Source organism: Bicyclus anynana, chromosome 6 (assembly GCF_947172395.1).
Source record: "Bicyclus anynana chromosome 6, ilBicAnyn1.1, whole genome shotgun sequence".
Lineage (NCBI taxonomy): Eukaryota > Metazoa > Arthropoda > Insecta > Lepidoptera > Nymphalidae > Bicyclus > Bicyclus anynana.
This window is the reverse complement of record NC_069088.1, coordinates 17,038,067-17,063,503: the sequence shown is the minus strand read 5'-3', so window position 1 is coordinate 17,063,503 and position 25,437 is coordinate 17,038,067. Positions and strand designations below refer to the sequence as shown.

At 35.4% G+C, this 25,437-nt stretch overlaps 1 protein-coding gene across 1 annotated transcript in view; it reads right to left on the bottom strand.

Annotated features, from left to right (window-relative positions):
• Positions 1-25,437, bottom strand: part of LOC112048643 (proton-coupled amino acid transporter-like protein pathetic) — a 49,869-nt gene that overhangs the window by 8,662 nt on the left and 15,770 nt on the right. The window contains exons 2-8 of the mRNA XM_024086272.2: positions 10,248-10,314; positions 9,307-9,423; positions 7,616-7,766; positions 6,002-6,123; positions 4,523-4,607; positions 3,635-3,879; positions 985-1,197 (exon numbers count right to left, since the gene is read on the bottom strand). Of these exons, the coding sequence (XP_023942040.2) occupies positions 985-1,197; positions 3,635-3,879; positions 4,523-4,607; positions 6,002-6,123; positions 7,616-7,766; positions 9,307-9,423; positions 10,248-10,300 (986 nt within the window). The 5' untranslated portion in view covers positions 10,301-10,314. The remainder of the gene's footprint in view (positions 1-984; positions 1,198-3,634; positions 3,880-4,522; positions 4,608-6,001; positions 6,124-7,615; positions 7,767-9,306; positions 9,424-10,247; positions 10,315-25,437) is intronic.

Genomic DNA, 25,437 nt, shown 5'->3' with positions numbered 1-25,437 from the left:
TTTAAAAGTATCTATCTATAAAAAAATAGTGTAAAACGCAATAGAGCGAAGGTCATCGCGGAGTTTTCTCTAAGCACTTTGAAAAATAATTGTTGGCGCCATGATTTTCATAAAATATGATTATGAGTATACAATATCTGACGAGCCTACGCAAGCAACGGAAATGAATTTTCCGGGTTCCCGAGCAAACATCTACGAATTTTTAATAAAGGATGTTCTTATACCTACATAATAAAAAGCTTACGGAAAATATTACCTACTAGCTGCTAGTAGTAAGCCTTTTTGAAATCATTAACGTGTTCAAAAGAGTTAGCCCCCATTCGCACGAGAGTTTTTTTAACGGAAGTTAAAGCGTATAAATGCATTCCCAAGTATATGTTCACACGACAACGTTAGTAAAACACGACGCTTTTTTTCGAACAGTGTTGTATTTTAAATTAACTTCATACTTTATTTGAACGCTTATTTATCGTGTGTTAAAAAGGCCCTCGTGCGAATAATGGTTTAGTGGATAAGAATGCTTTCTTTTATAGTTCAGATATGTAAAGTTATAAGTTTTAAACGATGTCTTTGTTTTGATATACCTATATCTATCTATAATATAATATTGTGAAAGTTGTTGTTGTGTAAATTGTAATTGCGTTTTATTCCCTTTCATTATTAATTCAAAATGCTTTGTTTTACGAAATGAGTAAAACCGATTAAAAAAACAAAATTCATTTATTCAAGTAGGCTTATTTTAAAAGTATTATGAAACAGGTCCGTTCGTTTGTTAACTTTAACACCGGTTCGGAAGTCAGGAGCTGCTGAGAAGAGCCGGCATTTTCCTCAATGCTATTAGCAAATTATCCCATCAACCCACATTGGAGCCGTGCGGTGGGTTAAGGTCCATATCCCCTTTTCTATAAGGTTAGAGGCCTGGCCCTGTAGTGGACCCTTAAAGTAGGCTGATAATGCTGATGATAAGCAAATTCTACAACTTACAGTTCATCTTGAGGGAGATTCAAAGTCACACTGCCTCGGACCGCATCGCCGTACTTGATGTATCCAAAGAATCCCACGAGGCCGTACAGTGAGATCACTATGGTCATGGCGACGTTGAGTACTCCGGGACAGCCCAGGAACTGCTCCGGTTTCGCCATCTCATTCTCGACTGGCATGACGACACCTATACCTTCCATTGCGAAGATTACTGTACTGAAAGTAAAAGATAAAATTATTATTTTTTTATTTCGATAGGTACAGCTACAGGTTTCTTTTTGTTAAATATAAAATGTAAGTAGTATTTGGGGTAGTTAATTTATATATCTTACTATTCTACAAATATTATAAACGCCAAAGTCAGTATGGATGTTCGTATGGATGTTTGTTTGGATGTTTGTTACTCTTTAAGCCGATTTTGGCTGAAATTTGGAATGGAAATTGTATATTATTTTATAATTAAGAACAATTACATAAGTATACTTAGTTAATATATTTTTTCAAAACCTTCCGAAGTTATGAATTTAGCTAACGAATTTTATGTCAGAATTGTTTCCATCATATTAAACAGAAGTACGTTTTTATACGTATCTTTAGATCTGCTTAACCGATCTTCCTAGTATTCAATTATGATGATTTGAAACTCTGTTTGTTCGTTGGCTTTTTACGGCTAAATCGCAGAACCGATTTGGATGAAATTTGCTAATTTTTATACCAGAAAAGTCTAACGTCCCCACGGATTTAAAAAAAAATAGAATTTGACGCGAATGAAGGCTAGAGCGCACGCAAGCCATATATAACAAAGAACTATTTCGTTAAAATTTGCGACAGCTCACGCAACATAAATAAAACCTATTTAATAAAATTATTTCTACCATTTTTCAAACTATTAAGGCTCTTGAAGCAAGATTTTTCGTCTTATATAATTTTATTTATTTGACACTTCCGTCACCGATGAAGAAAATAGCCCGTTTACAAAATATTCTCTTAGTATTACAAGGCAAGACCCAAAGAAACCGAAGTCCTGGAAGGCGATACATCTCTTGGTTTATACTCTCCGTGAGTAGTACCTACTGGAGTACAAACATTGTTGCGAGTTGCTACTTCTAAAGTTCGAGGAGCCGTTAAAATGTATCAAATCAAATCAAATCAAAATTCATTTATTTCAAGTAGGCTCAGTTTACAAGCACTTTTGACACGTCAGTTGACTATTTGTAAAGATTCTACCACCGGTTCGGAAGGCAGGTTCTGCTGAGAAGATACCGGCAAGAAACTCAACAGTTGCTCTTTTGAAAAAGTCATACAGTATTATAATTTACAATTGATAACAATTACAATTTCTTATAATTTTTTGTCCTGTGTGAAGGTGGAAGCTGATCCAATGGCCTCCAAGCGCTTTTATCTTTAAGGATCTCATCAATGTTGTAGTAACCTCGACTAAGTAAATGTTTTTTAACACATTGCTTAAAGCTATGCATTGGCAGGTCCATCACAGTCTTGGGTCTTCCACTTCAGATCTTGTTATAGAAGAGTACACCCAAACCTACAAAAGATTTTTTTACTCTTTGGAGACGATATGCAGAAATAACTAACTTATGCCCGTGTCTAGTAAGACGTGGGTTTAAATCTTCTTTTCGTTTGTACAAATTAATATTTTGTCTTACATAGACTATACTGTTATATATAGTATAATATAGTCTAGTCTTCGTAGAATAGACGTGGCACTTAAAGAAGATAAATATTCTAACAAGCAGGGTTTGTTGAAACTAGTTTCACTCGGATTTGAATCTTGCCCCTACACAGTAAAGCAAAAGAATAAAGTTTGCCGAATGCGAGACTCTGAAACTGTTACATACTATCTTAAGTAAACTGTCGCTCGTGAAATTATTATTATACCTACATGTATATATCTTAGCTTTCAGTTTAAATTCTTGTGAGTTTTATTCATATTATTAAAAATAAAATACTATTAAAAAGGCTAAAGCTCACGTGATTATTGTCAAATTATTTCCGACTACTTTCGAACCCAAACGACGCACTTCGTCATGAGCTTGTTCATGCAACGCGGCGTGAACTAAACAGTTTAGTCACGCGAGTTTCAGTCGTGTTTTATTGAAATTAATATTATAAAGAGGAGAGTTTGATTGTTTGTTTGAATGGGATAGGCTCTGAAACTACTGCACCGATTTGGAAAATTATTTCACCATTATGATCCTTGAAGAACAGAGGTTTTTTTTAACTCTGTATTTTCTTTACAGGAATGGCAGTTACGCGAGTGAAACCACAGGGAGTCTCTTATCTATACTTATAATAAATCTGTAGCGAGGTCAATTATGTACATTAAATATATTTCCAAAATAACTAGGTGATTAGTGATCGATACTGATACCAAAAATGCAATCAGTAAAATTTTTGTCTGTCTGATTGTCTGTCTTGACAAATTATTATAATTGTACCAATTATTCTTCATACTCATGGACAGGCATTTTCATTATGTTACGATCAATAGAATCAGAGCAGTGTAGAGAAATGTTGGGGAAACGGGAGAAATGACTCCATTTTTACAGCGATACTACTGTAAGGGCTGGATTAAGGTCTAAGGGCGGATAAAGTCACGCGTTCGCTAGTATATAATAATATGAAGTTGTTTTACCTGATAAACAAAGGCCATTGGGTGACGCTAGCTACCATCTCCCGTTCAGCAGGGTTGGGCAGGTCGTGGAAGATGTAGTACATGGTTATGGCGAAGCAAATCACCAGGAACACGTTGGCTATCGCTGAGAACGGGACCAGCCACTTAAGGTTCCGTATCTGACAGATGAGGACCAGAGGCACCAGCGTCAGAGCACAGTAAGCCTCGACAGATAGTTTGTAGTTGGGATAGTATTCGTCGAGCACCTGGAAAGTTAAAAAAAAGTTAAAAACAACAGATTTTGGGTATAAAGTAATAACTATACTACCTTCTTGATTGTTTATTGTTAGCCTTAGACTAATAACACAAACACCTAACAACTTTTCACTTCAGCGTAAGCCACTTCTGTGTGAGCGTAAGTTATTTACCTTCTCCGACACGCACACAAGCGTTCTTATCGTAGCGTAGCGGTGCGTCAAGAGCTCCCATTTGGGGGCACATAAAACGGCTTACGATTCCCGTGACTACACACTATCTATGTGTTATAAATCTATGTTGTTAGTCTATTTTAATGGTCCACTACAGGGGTCGAGACCTCCTCCGTATTAAAAAGTAAAGGGAACAGAAAGTGTAGATCCACCATACTGCTCTAATGCGGACTGGCAGACTTAAAACTATAATGTTAAACTCTTTTACAATCACTATCACTTAATGACCAGGCCGACAACTAAACGACCTCACCTATATCTTAACTACAGAGAATTTTTACTAAAAATTTCTTAGAAGAAAGAAAAGCTTCTTACAGCCCGATCCAGGAATTGAACCTAAGACCTCGTTATTCCAAGCCACATAAGCTAAACATTGGAATAGCGGCGTGGAAGGAATGTATGAAGGAATACAAACAGGTACCTCTTTAAAGTTCTCTGCGATAAACACGACGTAAACACAGAGCGCTGCCAGATACGTACACGTTAATGCGTAATCTATGAACGTTCTGAAAAGAAAAGAAAAATCAGATTCACATCCCTGAAAGTAGGTATAACATTTTTCGACTCCCATTTCGTAATCTACTCAAACCTCAAACCATATCACAAAGCAAATCATTCTCACAGGTCGTTATACCGTTCTACAATGTTTTTTTTTAAATTTTTAAATAGTTCCAACTTCCAAGGCATTGCTACAAAAATTCAGGCTGCTTTATAAGAGACAAAATTTAAAAGGCCACGCCGAGACTTATTCTACTTCTAGAATTAGTTTCGGCGTGGTCTTCTAAATTTATATATATAAATTTAATGTATAAAAACGAGGAGGCAATGCCCAACGCCAATTATACGTACTATCGTGTTCAAAAAGTAAGGTGAATTCATGTTTTTATAAATTTGTATTGTCCCCTTCAAAGTAATCCCTCTCAGATACAATACACTTGTGCCAAAGTTTTTTCTAATCTTCAAACACTTCTCAAATGCACTTTTTGGCCTTGCCTTGAGCTCCTCCTTCTCGACCATCTTAGAAACAACATTTAACATTTGTTTAACTTATAGCAGACTTACCATACGCCATTGTCAACATTTCAAAAGTTTTACAGCGCTTGAGTCAATTTTTCACACGAAATTTGATTGAAATTCTTTGCTCCACTTTTTTATAGTAATAGAAAATCGCCGAGCACAACAGAATAGGTATTCTGGGTCAGTTAGTGGTTAAAGTTACCTTTTTATCTGTCAAAAACAAACTAAGTATGCTACATATTTGAAACTCTGCACATAAGTTTGGGAGATGTGTAGCAACACAACAACAACAAAAAATCGATAATCGAATGTACGTTGCCCGTGAAAATTGAAAAGTCACCTTACTTTTTGAACACCCCTCGTATATTATTAACCAAGTTTTGTTGATTCTTTTATCATGGTCGTAGAAAATCATGCACGTAATTAGCTATTGCAGCTCTCATGTTGTCTATTGTGTAATTTAGTTTCGCCTCATTGCACAAAAATCACTTGTGCTACAATGTCACTCATTACATGACAGTAGCATAAATAAGTGTTCTGAAATCATTAGACATCATTCAAAAGACTTAACATACAAACAAACTCACATTAAAATCTATACTAATATAATAAAGCTGAAGAGTTTGTTTGATTGAACGCGCTAATCTCAGGAACCGATTTGAAAAATTCTATCAGTGTTAGATAACCCATTTATCGAGGAAGGCTATAGGCTATATATTATCTCCGTATTCCTACGGGAACGGGAACCACGCGAGTGAAACCGCGCGGCGTCAGCTAGTTTATAATAACTTGGCACAAAAAACCGCTACAAAATTTTTCCATCCGCAAATTCCCTAGAGTTGGCTGGTTTATTAAAAAACAGAAAATAAAATGTAATGTTTACCTGGCGAAGTTAGCCCACGGCCGTAATCTCTGCGGTCCGTACTCAAAAGCGGCGCCGCAAGTCTCCGCAAATCCCATTGAGGGCTTTTTCGCCTCCACACACACCTGCTGTGACGTTTTCACCTGATAACAATAAGCCATGTTAGCTGCAACCAAATAATATTTTCCGCAACAGTACCTGGTTGTTTTTTCTGGAGATTTTGCTGACCTTTGGATTTCACAAAGTGTCCTCTGTTTAGGAATATTAGAGGTCAGTTAACGCCTTATTTAGAGTTGTATTCCTTTTTTTTATTCTTTACAAGTTAGCCCTTGATGACAATCTAAGGAGGATGTAAATCCACACCCCTTTCGGTTTCTACACGACTTCGTACCGAAACGCTAAATCGCTTGGCGGTACATCTTTGTCGGTAAATAGCCACGGCCGAAGCCTCCCACCAGTCAGACCTGAACCAATAAAGAAAATCTCAACCGACCGAGCCGGGGATCGAACCCAGGACCTCCGTTTTGTAAATCCGAGGCCGCCAAAAAAGTTAAAGTTGGACTCGCAGATAGTTTATGGTCGGCTTTTTCTAGCAACACCTCTTTAACCGGCGGTTTACTACAACATCCAAGCTTGTAAATCTACTGAAACCTATAAACGTTGATTTGATTTGATTAAATTTCACTGGAATCCGCTGGATACTTGTGACTCGTAACCGTGGTGTTTGGAAGTCCATACAAGAGGCCTATTTCTAGCCAGTCCAGTGGACGCCCATTGGTTGATAATGATAATTAATTATAAGACGTACCAAGAACTTGATTTAGTTATTATGAAGCTTTTTGTGACAGAGCTTGTCAGGGGGCGTATTATCGCTATGCTTATTTCTACCTACAAGCAGCATTGCTGTTTTGGTTTTTAGAGCATGGTTGTCTGTTGTTGTCTTATCTTACAGGCACTTGCCTACAACTGGCAGCATCTACGTTGTTACGGGTTACACTTGTAGGATGCTGTCCACGCATTTCTTACGAATAATAATAATAGTAATAATAATAATAATAAAGCCTTTTATTTCCTATAAACCTTAACCTAATTACAAATTATTATATATTTTCTTAATTCTATGTTAGTAATATTTAGTTCATTTGTTTCTTTTTTACAATTGTATTATTTATAGGAATCCCTTGGCATAGGGTATAGGCCTCCTAAAATTTCTTCCATTGCTCTCTTTCCCGCGCTATTGTCATTCAGCTTTTCCCGGCTGTCGCAATTATATCGTCCGCCCACCGCTTCTGTGGTCTGCCCACGTTTCTTTTTCTTTGTGGACCAATCCATTTTGTGGTCTTAATAGTCCAGCGTTGGTCTGAGCACCTCGCTACATTATCGGAAAGAGTTGCATTGATCCAGCTACAATTCGGTTATACTGATTTGTCAATCATTTCTTACGAAAAGTTGTTTTAATTATAGGTGGGCACTATCATTATGCGGACTAACTGCCTGGTCCGTCGATTAATTTATTACATAAACACGCTTAATTATGCATTAAATAGTAAAGTATAGCCTAATACAAAAATAAAATTTACATAACCATCCAGAAGCATCCTTCTGAAATGACTTATACTAATTACAATTACTTACCAGCACATAAACACAATGCGTACAAATGAACCCTACTATGAGGGTTCCAAAGGCGCCGACCGCCAGTCCAGCGTTTTTGAAAGCGGCGGGCATAGCCAGGATACCAGAGCCTAGCGAGGACTTCAGTAAGTGCACCAAGGAGCCGATTGTTCTGTGAAAGATACGGAATCCTCATTTCTGTTCATTTTGTAAACAGTGACTAATTAGTGGGAATATCTTGAACAATAATAATAATTAAACTTTGTATGTTTACATTTATAGAACTTTGTAAAGTCTGTTCTCTAAAAAATCGAGAAATATTCGTAGCTAGGGGCTTTCCACCCAGACGAAGTCGCGGGCGTCTGATAATTAATAATAAAAAGTAAATAAGAAATTACAAATCTTTTTAAATGAAAGCGAGCGTCAGACTTCTAAGATATATTTTTTTGCAAAAGCTCGAAGCTAAGAAGAAATATATTTCTACATTGTAAATATTATTTAAAATGTGGTATAAATTAAAATGCACAGACAAAGTTGCAAGAAAACACTTGATTATATTAAAACCAGATTTAGTTTCTAGAAGTAACTGACCTCGTAGTTTATATGAACTTGTAACCCTTGACATCGTTATACAAACATGAGATTCTGTCATGTTGTAAAATAAATTATTATGCAGTGGTTTTAATATACTTTTTATAGTTAATGCTTGTTCAAGTCTGATGATGAATAAAATCATTAAATTTTTAACAAGCTATTCTTGCAAGATCGTTACAATGAAGATTTCGTCAATCAAAATAATACTAAACCGCAAAGCATTCACCTTTTTTTTTTTATAAAGAAAGGTTCTATACTAATATTTGTTATTGATATGGTTCCCTACAGAAAGATCCTGGTTTCTTTTGATTCCTAGGTCAGGCCAGTGTAGGATTTCATATTTATTCTAAACTAGCCGACGCCGCTCGGTTTTACCCGCGTGGTTCCCGTTCCCGCCAAAAATAATAATATATATCGATAAATGGGCTATCTAACACTGAAAGAATTTTTCAAATCGGTCCAGTAGTTCCTGAGATTAGCGCGTTCAATCAAACAAAGAAACTCTTCAAAAAGTCAAAAAGACGTAACGCCAAGCGATTTAGCGTTCCGGTACGACACCGTCAAGAGGTACTTATGGGTAGAATAGAATAGAATCGCAGTCAAGTACTGAAAAAGAAAATGAAAGATATGTTGCAATTTTCCTATTATTTTATATCCTTTGCTCGTATTACTCCGTATGTGATTTCTTAACACCTCCCTGTTATGAAGGCAGGTCGTTATTTGGTTTTGACACTTCAGAAGTAGGCTTCTAATATTTCGTTTGTAACTTTATTCCGTTTGTTATCCAAAGCTACTAAAGAAAATTTTAGTGTAGGTACATTACCTATACTAAAATTTTCTTTAGATGGCAAAGTGTGTTACTCTTTCATGCAAAAACTACTAAAACCACAATCCATTTCAAATCTTAGCCTAATTTGGCTAATAGCTGGAGTTAGAATTAAGTTTTATTCCGGGAAAATCCACAGTTATAGCGGCATTTATGAAAAACTGAATATCACTCTGTTGTTGATTTATAATGATAAATAATGTAGATTTTGTATAATTAACATTATTAAAAATAAAAAAGGGCAAATAAATAAATGAGAGAAAAAATTAGGTAATAAGATATAGTGACTTACGAGTTAGGGTGTTCCACTCTTCGGTGCTCGAAGGGATTGTACTCTTTTTCATTGATGACATCTTTGGAGCCGAGGCTAAGTGTAGACTGGAAGCCCGGGTTCGATGCTAAGTTAGCTCTGAAAAAAAAACATTATTTTATCTACTTATACTTGATTTTGTAAATCACAAAACATAAACAATAAACTTAACAGATAAGAAGTTGATTACAAAAGATGATCTTATCGCTTTTTGTCTTCCCGACAACCTTAGTTTGAAGCTTACAGTGGAATTCAGACGTTGTAGGGGCACCCCCAGGGGGTCACTCACTCGCTGAGTGTCAAATTCTCAAACAAATAGAGGTTAACTTCGACACTCAGCGGCTGAATGATTCTCTGGGGGTGCCCCTACAACGTCAATGAGTTGCATTGTTAGACATCGCTGCTCCAACCTAGGGGTTAGCTTCTGCGCATTTATTCTTCTATCTGCATCTCTGATTCTCTGCATTTTAATATCTGCCTCGTTTGTTTCAGTTGTTAGACTATGTGGCTTCGGATCAACTGATCCTAGGTTCACATCCTGAGTTAAGCTTTTATTCTGCTAAAATGTTTTTAGTAAAATTTCTCAGCCAGAGTGCCCGGGTCTGTCCCGATCATTATCATTAACATGTGATAGTAATTGTTAAAGAATAACAACATATATGCGCCTAAACCCGGCAATCCACATTGAAGCAGCGTGGTGGGTCTAAGCTCCGTACCCACTGTCTTGTGAAGAGGGAGGCCTGGTCCAGTATTGGGCTAAAATAGGCTAATAATAATGATGACGAGATAGTGATCTTCCTGGTGAAAACATGAGGTGAGAACGAAATGAAATTAGTCGTAGGTTTTAGATATCTTTCTTCAGGTGAGGTTTTTGAAATACCCATTTCATGAATGTTATACGAACTGGGAAGAACTATACTTACGTAGAGTTGAAATTATCCAAAATTATAGTCCCTTTTTTCTCGCCGTGCCCCATTTTGAAAGCTTAATCTGGAACAAATAAAAATAATAATTATTATCGTGGAAGTATTAAAAATTATGCACTTGCATTAAAACTTAATACTTTTGGGGCTTAGATAACGAAGTATCTATTAATAACATGTAAATCGTACAAATTATAAAAACACCTAAATAATATAATTATTTGATACATGTTTCATAATTTTATACCTAATATCCGGATAAATAATTATAAGTAATTCATACGTAATTCATCATGAGAGGAGTGATAACCCAGTGGATATGGCATCTGCCTTAGATTCGGAGGGCGCAGGTTCGTAATCGGCCCGGGGCATGCACCTCCTAAACTAATCTAAGCCTAGCTTTTCAGTTATGTGCATTTTTAGAAATTAAATATCACGTGTTTCTAATGGCGAAGGAAAACATTGTGAGTAAACCGGCATAGCTGAGAATTTTCTTATTTATCTAGCGTGAAGTCTGCAATTCTGTATTGGGCTAGCGTGGGGGACTATTGGCTTAACCCCTCTCATTCTGAGGGGAGACCCGTGTTCGACAGTGAGCGGAATATGGGTTGTTAATGATTATTCATGACTAGCTACTTTCCTTAGATAAAGTATCAAAGTAAAAGATAAAGTTGCTTTTGCTCTTAAATATTGACGTTAGGATTCACGCAATGCGTACTTTGTGAGGTATTTTATTGACCGATTTATGTAATAGGCGTGGAATGTGTAGAGTAAACACACAGCAAAGATAAGCGTAATTGTTCAGTCACACAATGTGACTACTCCGATCCGCCGGAGACTGGACTGATGTTAGCAAGATTCAAAAGTTTAAACGAAACCATTAGTGGCGTGCATAAGGTTGTCGATCGATCGAGGGTATGCACTAGTAATAAAATTAAGCAAACTGGAAAAATCACAATCAAAATTCATTTATGTCATGTAGGCTGTTTACAACTAATGTATAACTAACTAATGTCGCTTGGCGGTATGTCTTTGCCGGTAGGGTGGTAACTAGCCACGGCCGCAGCCTCCCACCAGCCAGACCTGGCTCAATTAAGAAAATCTCAATCTGCCCAGCCGGGGATCGAACCCAGGACCTCCGTTTTGTAAATCCATCGCACATACCAATGCGCCACGGAAGCCGTCAAAAAAAGCTCGGATCAGTTTAGTATTTTATATTTTCTAAATAGTCTAGGCCTGGTCTAGTTGCTAGTTACCACCGTACTTGCAATAACGTACCGCCAAGCGATTAAGAGTTACGGTACGATTATATAATGATTTATTTATTTAGCTATCATCCGCGAAAAGTCGACGAACCCATGCGACAACGTCACCCAGGTCCGACAAAATACTCTCTACGTACGTTTCACCCCGAAACCGGAGCATCCTCAGGAGATGTTGACTCTACAACGTGCAATTGCAAACTCCGTTACGGTACAGTGCCGCGTAGAAATCGTCAAAGGTATGGTTTCAAGCGAGTAGCCCTCCTTCGCACTAGAGCTTTTTTAATGAAAGTTAAAAGTATTCAAAATCAGTATAAAGTTAAATGAAGATCTATTTCCAACGATCAAATGCGTCGTGTTTTAAAATCGCTGTCGTGTAAACATATAATTGGGAATGCATTTGTAGTTGCACGCTTATTTAACGTCCATTAAAAAAACTCTCGTGCGAATGACTTCTTTTTAGTTGAGATCGTAGTCAAGTGTGAACCTATTGCACGTAAAAACATACGTCCTTCGTCCATTTTCCTCTATATGTCCTCATTATATGACCTGTCTGATTCCATATAAGTTTTCTTACTAATTGTAGTACATTTTAAAGTAGCTAAAATACTGCTAACTAGTAAGATTTACCGTCCTACTTAAAAAGTACCCGACCACACAAAGTTGACTGTTGTGACTTGACTGTACTCGTCAAAGTTTGCCGTGAGTAACGGGGACTTGGTTTTTACAACACTCACAAGGATGTAGATTCACCAAAATGTGATACTCGGTTATTGAATAGGTATAAGGAAAATGTATAAACATGTATTGCCGTGGTAATGAGTAATTTTAACCAGGTACCGACTGTTGGGAAAATTCGTAATAAAACTGAATTTATGATAAATAATAAACCAAATTACTTATTAAATATACTTATTAAATTAATTAAGTATGTAACTTTATGGCATTTATTTACCGATTTTATAACAAGATTCTCCATAAGTCGGTATCTTTTATTTATTTTATGTATGTTTTCCAATTACTCGAATACACCTGGATCGATTTTCAAAATTCGTTTTTAGTTTGAAGGGTTTATTTTTCTCATAGACTACTTTCTCTAGCTAACTGCTCCCGTTGGACCCATGCAGCTTTTGACAAAATATGTATTTTTACTTATTGAAATTTTCGCTGCGGCTCAGTTCCAAACAAATTAACGACAAAAAAGTGAGATTTGATTTCTAAATTAATTAATTTATTGTGCTGTGATTGGATGTAAAAAAACAAAGATGATCAATCAAAAAACTTTACTTTTTATCTGTACTTTTTTAAAACGCCAACGTAGACCCTTGTCGAGTCTCCTGTGGACTCTTGAGGGTCCACATAGACCACTTTGAGAACCAATGATTTAGTGTATTGCCTGCTTATTTTTCTTGTTTCATAAATGCCGCATCCAGTGTCTATATTCATCCGAAGATGTCGACAACAACATTCAGCGACGATGATAAATGTGATGGCCGTGTTTGGCGAACGTTTCGTCCGCGTCGTGATTCCGCAGTGATTTTTTACTGCACTCACATAGAGTACGTGTTGGAGAAGACTTTAAAAATATTTTGCTGTCTTTATTGTAGGCTTTTTCTTAGATCTCGTATAGTAGGTATAGATTACGATAATTTGTTCTGGGGCAAGGCTGCTGATATACATTCAATATTTGTACTTCAAAAAAGAGCAATTCGAGCAATATATAAATTAAAATCACGCGAGTCTCTTTGTCAAAAGTTTAAAGAAATAGGTATACTAACAGTAGCTTGTCAATGTATATATAACAGCATAAATTATGTAAGACAAAATATTAATTTGTACAAACGAAAAGGAGATTTAAACCCACGTCTTACCTAGACAAGGACATGAGTTAGTTATATCTGCATATCGTCTCCAAAGAGTAAAAAAATCTTTTGTAGGTTTGGGTGTACTCTTCTATAACAAAATCCCCAAGACTGTGATGGACCTGCCAATGCGTAGCTTTAAGCAATGTGTTTAAACATTTACGTAGTCTAGGTTACTACACCATTGATGAGTTCCTTAATGATAAAGATGCTTGGAGGCCGTTGGATCAGCTTCCACCTTCACACAGGAAGTAAAAGTATAAGAAATTGTAATGTTGTAAATTATAATATTGTATGATTTTTTTTAAAGAGCAACTGTTGAGTTTCTTGCCGGTTTCTTCTCAGCAAACCTGCCTTCCGAACCGGTGGTAGAATCTTTACAAATACTCAACTGACGTGTGCTTGTAAACTGAGCCTACTTGAAATAAATAAATTTTGATTGTAAACTGAGGTGTGGTTTGGTGGATACTGTGATCTTATGTTTTTAATTGTTGACTTAAGAATAATCAATGCGTATATAAATAAATTATTATCTGTGATTTCAAAACAACTGTGTTTTGATAAGTACTTACAGTTATTCGTACGTTAGTATTGTAGTGAAAATTCCATGATTCCCAAGCTATTCGTGAAAATAGAATTTCACGCAGACGAAGATGCGTGCGTGCGCGCAAATTATAATTTTAAGTAGAAAGCAATCACCGATATCATATCAACTCTTTCCAGGACATGCATGCAGCACAAGTCCATCCTACAAATACAGTATTTTGATCGGCACCACATATGACATAGTGATAGGACAGTCGAAATATGTGGCGCAAAAGCTCTGACCTAGTCATTTTTTGTTTCTATATTATCGTTTTAAAAAGTATCTTCTCTTTCTCATTAAAAATTGCGCTATAAAGTTATTACCGTCATCAACCCATATTCGGCTCACTGCTGAGCTCGAGTCTCCTCTCAGAATGAGAGGGGTTAGGTCAATAGTCCACCACGCTGGCCCAATGCGGATTGGCAGACTTCACACACGCAGAGAATGAAGATAATTCTCTGGTATGCAGGTTTCCTCACGATGTTTTCCTTCACCGATTGAGACACGTGATATTTAATTTCTTAAAATGCACACAACTGAAAAGTTGGAGGTGCATGCCCGGGACCGGATTCGAACCCACACCCTCCGGAATCGGAGGCAGAGGTCATATCCACTAGGCTAAAGTAATTACACTAATAATAAAGTTATTACACTAATAATATAAAGGCGAAAGTTTGTGTATGTGAAAGTGTGTGTAAGTGTGTATGTTTGTTCCTCCTTCGCGCTGCGGCTACTAAAGCGATTTCGCTGAAATTTGGAATGTAAATAGATTTTACTCTGGATTTACACATAGACTACTTTACTTTAAAAATAATCCATGGGATTGTGAAATCGCATCGCATCGATGATTTATATTATAATAATAATTACTTTTATACTTTCTCTTATTTTATTTTTATAATAAGTTTAGGTTACTAGTAATTTAAATATTATTGTATTTAGTTAGTGTCAATAATTGTAAAAGCAAACTTATGTTGAAATAAATTCCCACATTTTTAACAATAAAAAAAAACACAATAATAAATAACCAAAAGGAACTTAAATGAGTTATGAATGTTATTTAAACGGGTACATACCACGATAAAACGACGAGATTTTTATTGTCGATATTTCGACCCAGTTGCATGGATCGTGGTCACGACGGGACTGAAGTTGCGAGATGAGAAGTGAAATCAGCTGTTAGGGGCAAAATCGATCTACCCTCTTTCTTGTTCTTTTTCTTTTTTCAACGACCTCGCGTTTTTGGCTGTTTAGGCAAACCACACTCACGACATCGCTTTTGTTATTATGCGTGTCGCGGCGCCCTCTTGGTTTGCACAATTCTACCACCGGGTTCCACTCGCTGGCTAGTTTGAAGCCATCTTCCCGATTGAAATTTTTGTATTTTCGAATTTCAATGGCTTCTCGAACTACTCGGGGTATATAGTGGCGGTCCGTGGAAATAATGTGTGGATTATGGATCTCAATCCAATGTTTAGTTCCCGGTTGTAGAATGTGATCAGCTATCGCAGACTTTTTCAGACCGTCGTGACCACGATCCATGCAACTGGGTCGAAATATCGACAATAAAAATCTCGTCGTTTTATCGTGGTATGTACCCGTTTAAATAACATTCATAATGAACAACCACGAAATAAGTTTAAAATCATTAAATGAGTTAGCCTATAGAGCTAATGCAAAATATTGTTATAGTATTTTAATACATAATTAGACAGATATTAATATATAATAGTTTTATACTAGATAGATTTGCATTTGACAACTATCATAACTGGTTAAAAGCGATTATACGAGTATTATGTGTAAGGTCTAAGTTGGAAGGCATTAGCACAGTATATCTACTGTGGCATTAGCCTAGAATATGCCAATTCGCTTTGCAGGATTATGCTGACTGTATCACATTCTACCCATTATGCTCCAATGCGGCTCAGATAGCTTATGCAATGGATGCCAACTCTTACGTAACGGTTATGTTATCAGATGGTAGTGATAATGACCGGAACCGACGGCTTAACTGCATTTAAATCTTCAGTTAACGACTTGAGATTTGCGTTTTCGCAAGTAGGTTACATTGAACGACCGCAGAAAGTTATACTTATTTTTATTTAATTTTATTGTTATTTTTTAATGGGTGGTTTTATTTTATACATATCCTCCTAATATTATTAACGCGAAATTTTGTGTGAATGTTTGTTACTCTTTAACGCCGCAACTACTGAACCGATTTTTCTGAAATTTGGAATGGAAATAGATTTTAGTCTGGATTAATACATAGGCTACTTTCATCCCGTAAAATTCATGGTTTCCGAGTGATTTGTGAAAAACCAAATTTTACGCGGACGAAATCGAGGGCGTCCACTGGTGTTATTATAATAATAAAATACTTAAAGTAATAAAGAGCAAAATTATCACTAAACTAACTAAAAAAATATCATTATCTCTACGATTCCACATCTACAAGGATTTATTTATTTAAGCCACAATATTGGCTAAGGTTCTGGTTGATTTATTACGTCTTCAAAACACCAAGATCCTGTTGAAAAACTTAGATTTTTACCTTTCAATAAATCTGTATCTACCATTTACACTAACATTCATCATCATCAGCCGATGGACGTCCACTACTGGACATTGGCATCTGGCATAGACCTCCAAGCACAACGGTCTCGAGCCGCCAGCAGTACACTAATATTATAAAAAGGAAATATTTATATTTTTGTATGTAACGAATTAACTCAAAAACTACTAAACTGATTTGAAAAATTTTTTCGCTGGTAGTATATAGATACATTAACAGTAAGTAACTTCCATGTTATACTCGCGAGTGGAACCGCGAGGTTCTGCTAGTTGATTACAAAAAAGTTCTAAAACTATATAATGTTGTATTTTTATGAATTTTTAAATTTTTTACTTACCTATTTAAATTCCGAAATTCACATAATTAACAAATTAAAATGCCAAAATGTAAAGCTATAGCTATCAGCATATTGTAAAAAAGTTAATGAAATAATATCTTAATGAGATTATTAACTACAAGTATAATTAATTTAATAATTACAAAACGAATAATCTTCCTTAGCTTTTTGTCTCACAAGTATTTTAGAATTTAAAATATAATAACTCTGATTCTTAATAGCGTTAAATATTTCATTTTATAAGCGAATAATTTGTTCAAACTTCGTTTACTGGGTACTTACTTACTACTTATAAAAAGTATCAATTTATCTCAAGATATCTCAAAAGCGTAAGGAAGCTGTAGTGTACAATGTGCTATGGACCTTAATGTGTTTTTAATGCTTGAAGAGCACCCAAAGCCAACCGCCCGTGTCTGATCTATACGATCCTTGGAAAGTACTGTTCTATCGTACTATGAAGAGGGATTAGAGGTAGCAAAAAAGCTTCTTAGAAGAATATGCTTTCTGAACTGGTGGTAGAGTCACTACTAACTGACAGATTTGAACTTCCAATACTGCTTGTATACCTATCCTCACTTACAGAATCAACTTACAAGAAATTTTCAAGCGTCAAAGTATCTGTTTGTCAATAGGTCTTTTTATAATCGATACTAATATTATAAAGAGATAAAGTTTGTGAGATAGTAAGGGGTAATCTCCGGATCGACTGAGCCGATTTTGAAAATTCTTATATCAATAGAAAGATACGTTATTTGGGAGTGTCATAGGCTATATATCATTGCAGTACTCCCATATGAACGGGAACTACGTAAGTAAAACCATGAGGCGTCTACTAGACGTTAATAAGTTTGGTCCAGTATTTTGTCAGACGCGCTGCACTACACCGCGTTGCTTTTTGACAAAACCGGTCCAAAACACGATTTCGAAAATTACCTACCGAAGTAACCAAGTTACCAACGACAGTGCCATAAAACTGCATTGAAGTTAATTTAACGTAATTTAGCAATAACTTTCTTTATTGTTAACCTAAATATTTACTTACCTACAATTTCTGAAAGTAATTATAAAATAAAATTATAAGTTTTAGGTTTTTTTTTATAATTTTGTGTTTCATACAAATATTTTTCGTTAATTTTTTAACTAAATTTAAACGTAAATAAATAATAAAGATTCGTAAATAAATTTAAACATTATGCAATTTCGTATGTGAATTATGTAAATTTTATGCAACTGCTATGAAAGAGCAATAATTTATAATAACACAATTAGAATTAAATATAATATATATAATATATAATAGAATTTTTTTAGAGTTAATAATTTGGCAAACAATAATATTTTCATTAAATACATACAGACATGAGGCCTTCATGAGGAGTTTATACTGAACAAGGAAGAAGAAAAAAATTTCAACTTTTACACATCTTCCGGAAACGGAGGCAGTGGTCATATCCACTGGGCTATCACGGCTCTACATTTTGAATAATAAGTACTATTTGACTTCTTCGATATACTTAAGAGTCAACACGAACGTTTCGATATAAGACAAGTTTTACAAGGTTTACTTTTTTATTGTGTGTTTTATTTAGCCTGGCCCTTACAGTCTGAGATATCGTTTTTATCATAATCTAATGTAAAACAGTGACGAAACATACGTCTAGACTTTCAAAAGGTGGTAACAATAAAATAAACTTTAACTAATAAAATAAAAAACAATATTTGAAATATAACTAGAAAAGTCATTTGAACGAACCGTGTCCAAAGTTACACTACATCATTCATAATTATCAACCCATATTCGGCTCACTGCTGAGCTCGAATCTTCTCTCAGAATGAGACGGGTTAGGCCAATAGTACACCACGTTGGCCCAATGCGGATTGGCAGACTACACACACACAGAGAATTAAGAAAATTCTCTATGTGAAAAAAAGGTTTGCTCACGATGTTTTTCCTTCACCGTTTGAGACGTGATATTTGAAAGAAAGAAAGAAAATAAATTTATTCAAATCTAAAAGTTACAGACAGTCAGTACCCTATCCTTATGATAGTATGTCTGTCTGTAACCCTTAAAAAGAAAGGGTGTACAGCTCAGCATATGCCGTGCACTACATACAAGTATAATACACGGCGCTGCTTTTCAGCTGAGACCCGTGTGACGTCACAGCTAATAAATTCTACAAATAAATTCAAATTAACTAAATTAAAATAATATTTAATTTTTTTAAATGCACATAACTGTTGGAGGTGCATGCCCTGGATCGGATTCGAACCTACGCCCTCCGAATCGAAGACAGAGATTATATCCACTGAGCTATCACGGTAAGTGCTATGTATTCTGTGGTAACTGTAGCTCATTAGAAAAGTTTCCTCTGGTCAAAAGTAGATTGGGAATCCCTGTGTCACAGCATTCATTTGAAAGCTAGTTTCTTTAGTATGTTTAATAGAGTAATTAGTGACATAGTTAATAGTTCCATGTAATATCATCTTGGCAACCATGTTCCCATATACAGGCGTGGCAGTCAATTAATATAAAATGAGTTCTTGTAACTTCATCGATTGCCTCGTTAACACTTCCTTCGTTATGCACTTTCTCTACTCACTTCTTGTTACTACATGAAACTGAATTAAAATTTAGCGATGCTTGTTTACTTTTTTCTCCCCCTTTCTATCGTTCTTTAGTAATGAAGTTAGTGGAAATGGAAGTGGGTAAATGTTTTGAAATACATAACCAAGCAAATATTTTTTTAGAAATTCTACGTATTTATTTATTGTAAGATCTAATCTTTGACTGTGCTTTTGCCCTAACAAGTAACACCTCCGTTTTGGATTTACAAAACGAAGGTCCTGGGTTCGGTCCCCGGCTTTTCTGAATTGATCCAGGTCTGGCTGGTGGGAGGCTTCGGCCGTGGCTAGTTACCACTTCACCGGCAAAGACGTACCACCGAGCGATTTAGCGTTCCAATACAATATCGTGTAGAAACCGAAAGGGGTGTGGATTTTCATCCTCGTCCTAAAAAGTTAGCCCGCTTCCATCTTAGATTGCATCATCACTTACCATCAGGTGAGATTCTAGTCAAGGGCTAACTTGTAAATAATAAAAAAAACACAGTCTTTTCCGACTAGTTGTAGGAGAACAGGAATATCAAAAAAATCCATATCTAGTAAAGAAAAAAATCTTTAAAAAATCAACAATAAATACCGAATGTATAGGCCATAGCAAACTACGTGAGACAAAAGAATTGAATATCAAAGGCAATATGGCTACCCCATTACGATTCCTCCTTATTTCAGTATTCCGCCCCACAAAATTATTCAACTTGTATCGGAATGTGGGATATTTCAAACGGCAAATGGCAATCGGAAACCCTTGTGGGCTTTCGTGAACTCTGAACATACCCCTTATTTGACGTGATACTGAAAAGAATTTAACGATTCCAACCTAAGCAAAGACTAGCAGACGCCAGGCGGTTTCACCCACCTAAATCCAGTTCCCGCAGGCAATACAATAAAGTTTTTGTTATTTAGTGAAAATGTAGCTTTCGATTGGTGTAAGAATTTTTAAAATAGCTCGAGTAGTTTTTGAATAAATTGTAACAAACACTCTAAGAATCAAGTCTTACCTCTTTAAAACTTCAAGGAAGGTGAAGTACTAATTGTGAGTTAATATATTAAATGTTCACAATTAAGGTATAGAATTGAATAAAATGTTCAATTTCCTTTTTTTAAAAGTAGTAAGTTAAAGTTCTGTAGTTTCTGCTAACGGAAAAATGAAACGCTGAAATATAAAGGAAACTTCAAACGTCTCTATATGCCAAGAGCGCTTTCAAGTTATATGAATGCTGTTTCTGTAGAATAAAATTCCTATTTAGAATAAAATTTCTACTCTAGAATAAAGCGGGTTGTCCACAAGGAGATGTTATATAGTTAATAATATTCAAAAGCAACGAGAGCGTTATGCAAAGGAGAAGTTTACAGATGGCATCAATACAAAAAAATACATACAGAAGTTGTTGAAAGTCCCGGATGGAGGAAAAACCCAAGATTTTTATAGTACGGGTCGACCACCAGACCATATCATTTAAACAGGATATATATTTTTTTAGCAGAGCAGTGAATTACAAAAATGAGAAAAACAATGTTGAACAAACACAATTGTTAAAATTTCTTAGTTAATTAGTGTAATTTGTTAAATAATAATATCAGTTTTAGATTGTCTTACTTTCAGTTTTATTGACATAATTATTATGCAACTGTTAAAAGAAACAACAAAATAATAAAGATAAGCGCAAATACGTACGTTGCACGATTTCAGCAAAAAAACACAAAGTACAAAAATTTTTACAACGGTGAATTTTAATTATCTTTGGTGTTTTTGATTTCTCTAAACTAATATTATAAAGAGGAAAGATTCTATTTGTTTTTTGTTTGCATTGAATAGGCTCCGAAACTACTGAACCGATTCGTATTCCTACTATATCGGAAACTACGCGAGTGAAACCGCGTGGCATCTGCTAGTTATAAAATAAAAGATCCAAAATGATTGGTCTCTTTTTATATACCTACCTAAATAATTTAGTTTGCACGAAAACTAAGGGAACTTGATGGAGAAGACACAACTTGTCCAGTCATTGATCTTCCTTATTACACAGATAAATGGATCTATAACACGCACCGTGATGTAGTGTTATCTCGTAACGCAGTACGTATCATCTAAAACAATTTTCGACCTCTATTCCTTCTACTTCGTTCGTGTGAAAAATAGTGTAAATGTAGGTAGTTCTACAATTAATTGCAAGAGCCAAACAGTTTCTATCAAAGAGTTGTCTTTAGGGTTTAAATAAAATAATTTTACAAGAACTTAAGTTTTATTTATTTCACGAAAAGCCAAATACAGGGTCAAACAGATTGCCGAGCCGTGCCATGACAAAACATAGTAGCAAAGAAACGTCCATTTTCTATTATTTGATTTTAATCTCCTATTATTTGTTATATTAATAAATATGTAAATTATTATAGCAGAGTCTATAGTGCCAGTTTCAAAAGCGCTACTTAAGAACCTATAGTATAACGATGGACTACACGTATTTTTTTTAATTTCGATTCAGATTATTACACTCGCTGAATAATGGAAATCTTAATTTGATATCATAGACTTTTGTTTCAAATAATAATATTTTTTCTATTATCGAGAACTGGTCCAACAATAATATCAATCTAAAAGTAATAACTGTAAGCAAGCAAAGTTATATGAAAGTTTTAATTTTGTTGTAAACTAGCTGGTAGAAAATTCCCGATACTTGGAATTCCCCTTTGTGAGGATAAAACGTGGTCGCTACTGTTATTTTAGTATGTAAACCTCTTTTAGGTTTATTCTCAAGGATAACTCATTCAAGTACGTACTATCACAGATGTTTACAGAGGGCCTAGTGGCAGTTTGATACTGTTTGATACTGTTACCGTCACGTAACGTAAACGCGAATTTCTAAGGAATTGAAACAGCGCCATCTTGTGGCACTACTGCGCAACTGTTTCAATTCCATATAAAATTTGCGAAAACGTCAACGTGATAGTAACAGTATGAAAATATTGAAAACTCCCACTAGGCACACTGTTTACTATTTATCAATCACACCTGTCTTCGTTACGACAATCATATTAAATTACAGCTAATAGTACTTACATTAAGTACATTAAGTTACACCGAATCATCATCTAACGAGTATGTAGTTTTAATTTTGTTTGTATGTTTTAGTCATAGCCGCAGGATTTGGTACCTTAATTAATTTACATTTTGTACTCTTGACTGTTATCAGATCATCTGAGGTTAAGTAACGATCCAATGTAATATGGAAGCGGGATTACTTGGAAAACGTTAATTACTCTAATATATAATCAAAAAGATATCTAATAATAATAGCCAATGCTCGCGATATTGTCCGCGTGGATTAAGTGTAGATACTTTATCGAGAAATATTTATCGTTATCTATCTCATTATTTACGACGCGGTTTTTCTAACGTACCTAAATAACGACCCCGGTGGAATTTCGGGATAAAAAGCGCAAAGCCTTGGGCAAAACTGTTTAATAAAGTAAAAAAACAATGATCTAATACTAGCTGTTAGAGTAACAAAAAAGAGCTGCCCATCATAACAAAAGACGGTTTATCTTGTGTAAAGATTTTAGATCCTACTTCACAAGTAACGAATAACATTCCCTCCAGCCATAGAGCCCACGCGACATCTGTCTGCTCCGACTCCTACATGTTTCTATTAACAGGCTTTGTGTTGATTAAATACATCAAAGAAAGAAAGGGTGACAGTAGGTTACTTCAAATTTTTTTCAGATATTTTCTTTTGCATCAGAAAGGCTATTCCGTGACAATGTTTTGTATAAAATAACTCGTATTCCAGTGCGAGTTTTACCTCTAAGTCTGTACCCAACAAGATAATTCGAAACTAGCACTTACGAGTTACACGAAATATCGTTACAGAATAGCTCACCTGCTGTAAGCTTCTTGTAAATAGTACTCAAATCCGATAGGTACAATCCCCGCCTGTACGATTTTGTTTTCTTTATACTTATTTAAGAATTTTCATCGTATTCGTATACGTTTATCGCATTGGTTTTGCACTTTGCGGAGGAAAAATCGAAATGTAAATGTGAATGCACAATGCTTTGCCGTTCTGACAAACTTATTTATTTGTCGCACCAATCCGTAATGTATCCCTCTCACCAAAGGCAGTCTGGGAGAGATCGCTTTAGCGATAAGGCCGCCTTGCTCTCAAGCAATCTTTAGATTAATTATTTTTTTATCATATTATTAAAACATGGCCGTGAATCTCAAAGTTATGAGGTATGTTAATTAATTCAAATGAACATTGAGATGTGATAATTACCCGCTTCTAGGAAGTCATGATTAGGAAATATTTGCTCATCTAATTAGGCGGAGTATGCGCAGTTATGTGAAAAAGTTCTGAGATTTTTGATAACGTACGTATGCAGTTGCTGGTGATTTATCGTCAAGATAATTATATTTTGTTAGAAGAAGAAGAAGAAATATACTTTATTGTACATTAAAACAAAAATAAACAATAACACTTAGAAACTAATGTACAAATGGCGGTCTTATCGCTAAAGAGCGATCTCTTCCAGACAACCACTGTGGAAGAGAAAAAAAAATATTATATATTTTTTTTAATTTTATTTAATAGAAGAATTATTTTTATTAGTAGAATGGTGCTTGGCATACTTTGCCAGCTATTTCTATTTTATTTTTTACCATAATGGGAGCCAATTTGCTTTTACGAATATGACAAGTTCTTTGTCCACATCTTCAGAAATGGAAGTTCAAATGAATATTTTTTTTAATTTAAGAAGGGAATAATAGGGAGAAATTTACTAAATTGACAGATCTACAAATATCGCATCGCATTATTGAATTTCGCAGCGACCACGACCTTTCTGCTAAGAGAGCTCATTAAAAAGAACATATAAAATAAAACCTGTACGAATTATTTAAATGTCATTTTGTATGGGACAGCACCTCATAAACATCACCTTTTAAGTAGATTAGGTAATAAGCAAACGTTTTAAAACGAAAAAACAAATCCCCTAAAATGTTTTTATAGGTAATTCAAGTCTAGATTAACCGTCAAAGTTAATGGGAAATAAGCCAGTACTTTTATTTGTTCATGTTATGAATTTCTTTTTATGACTCAATATACAGGTGAGATTCCATGAAGAAACTCTTTGTGGTACTATACTACCCAAGGATAGTTAAGTGGGTTTTTATACTTCAGGTTTTGTCTGTTTCTGACTCTAATCAGAAGGCAAGTTTTGCTTGAAAGAACAAAAAAAGTATTCGTTCTTAAACTAATCTTAATATATAAATGTGAAATGTTATTACGAAATCTCGAAAAACCGCTTGACGTACAAAGCTAAAATTTGGCAGGGAGGTAGTTTATAGTAAGAAGGTATCCACTAAGAACGGATTTTGCGATAGGGATTGATTAAAGAGGTCTAAGGACAGACGAAGTCGCGGGCGTCCGCTAGTAACCTATAGCCCCGCAAGACCTAACAATTTTTCTCTCCAAACGTAAGCCATTTTTTTTAAAGAATATTTGCCATATCTTTTAAATATAACCAATATTCCCATTCCCCTAGAGTAGGTACGACAATAGACCAACGGAGCGGGGATTGAACCACCACCCCTCGGTGATGAAACCGACCGCTCCTACCGTTAAGCTATTGAGGCACTTCTGTGACTGTGTGAGCGTAAGAGCCAAGCTAATTAGCTTCTCCGACATGTACACAAGCATAGGTACTTATCGTAGCGGAGCGATGCGTCAAGTGCCCCGCATTCGGGGCACACTAAACGGCTTACGATTCCGGTGACTACACACTGTCTATGTGTTATAAATCTATGTGCTCGTGCAAATTGGTATATATTAGATAGCTAGATAACCTATTCACATAACCGTTCTTCAGAGTATTAAAAAATAACTCATTGTGAATAAATTGCGAATGGATAATGGCGTACAGTTACCTCAATTTGAATATAATTA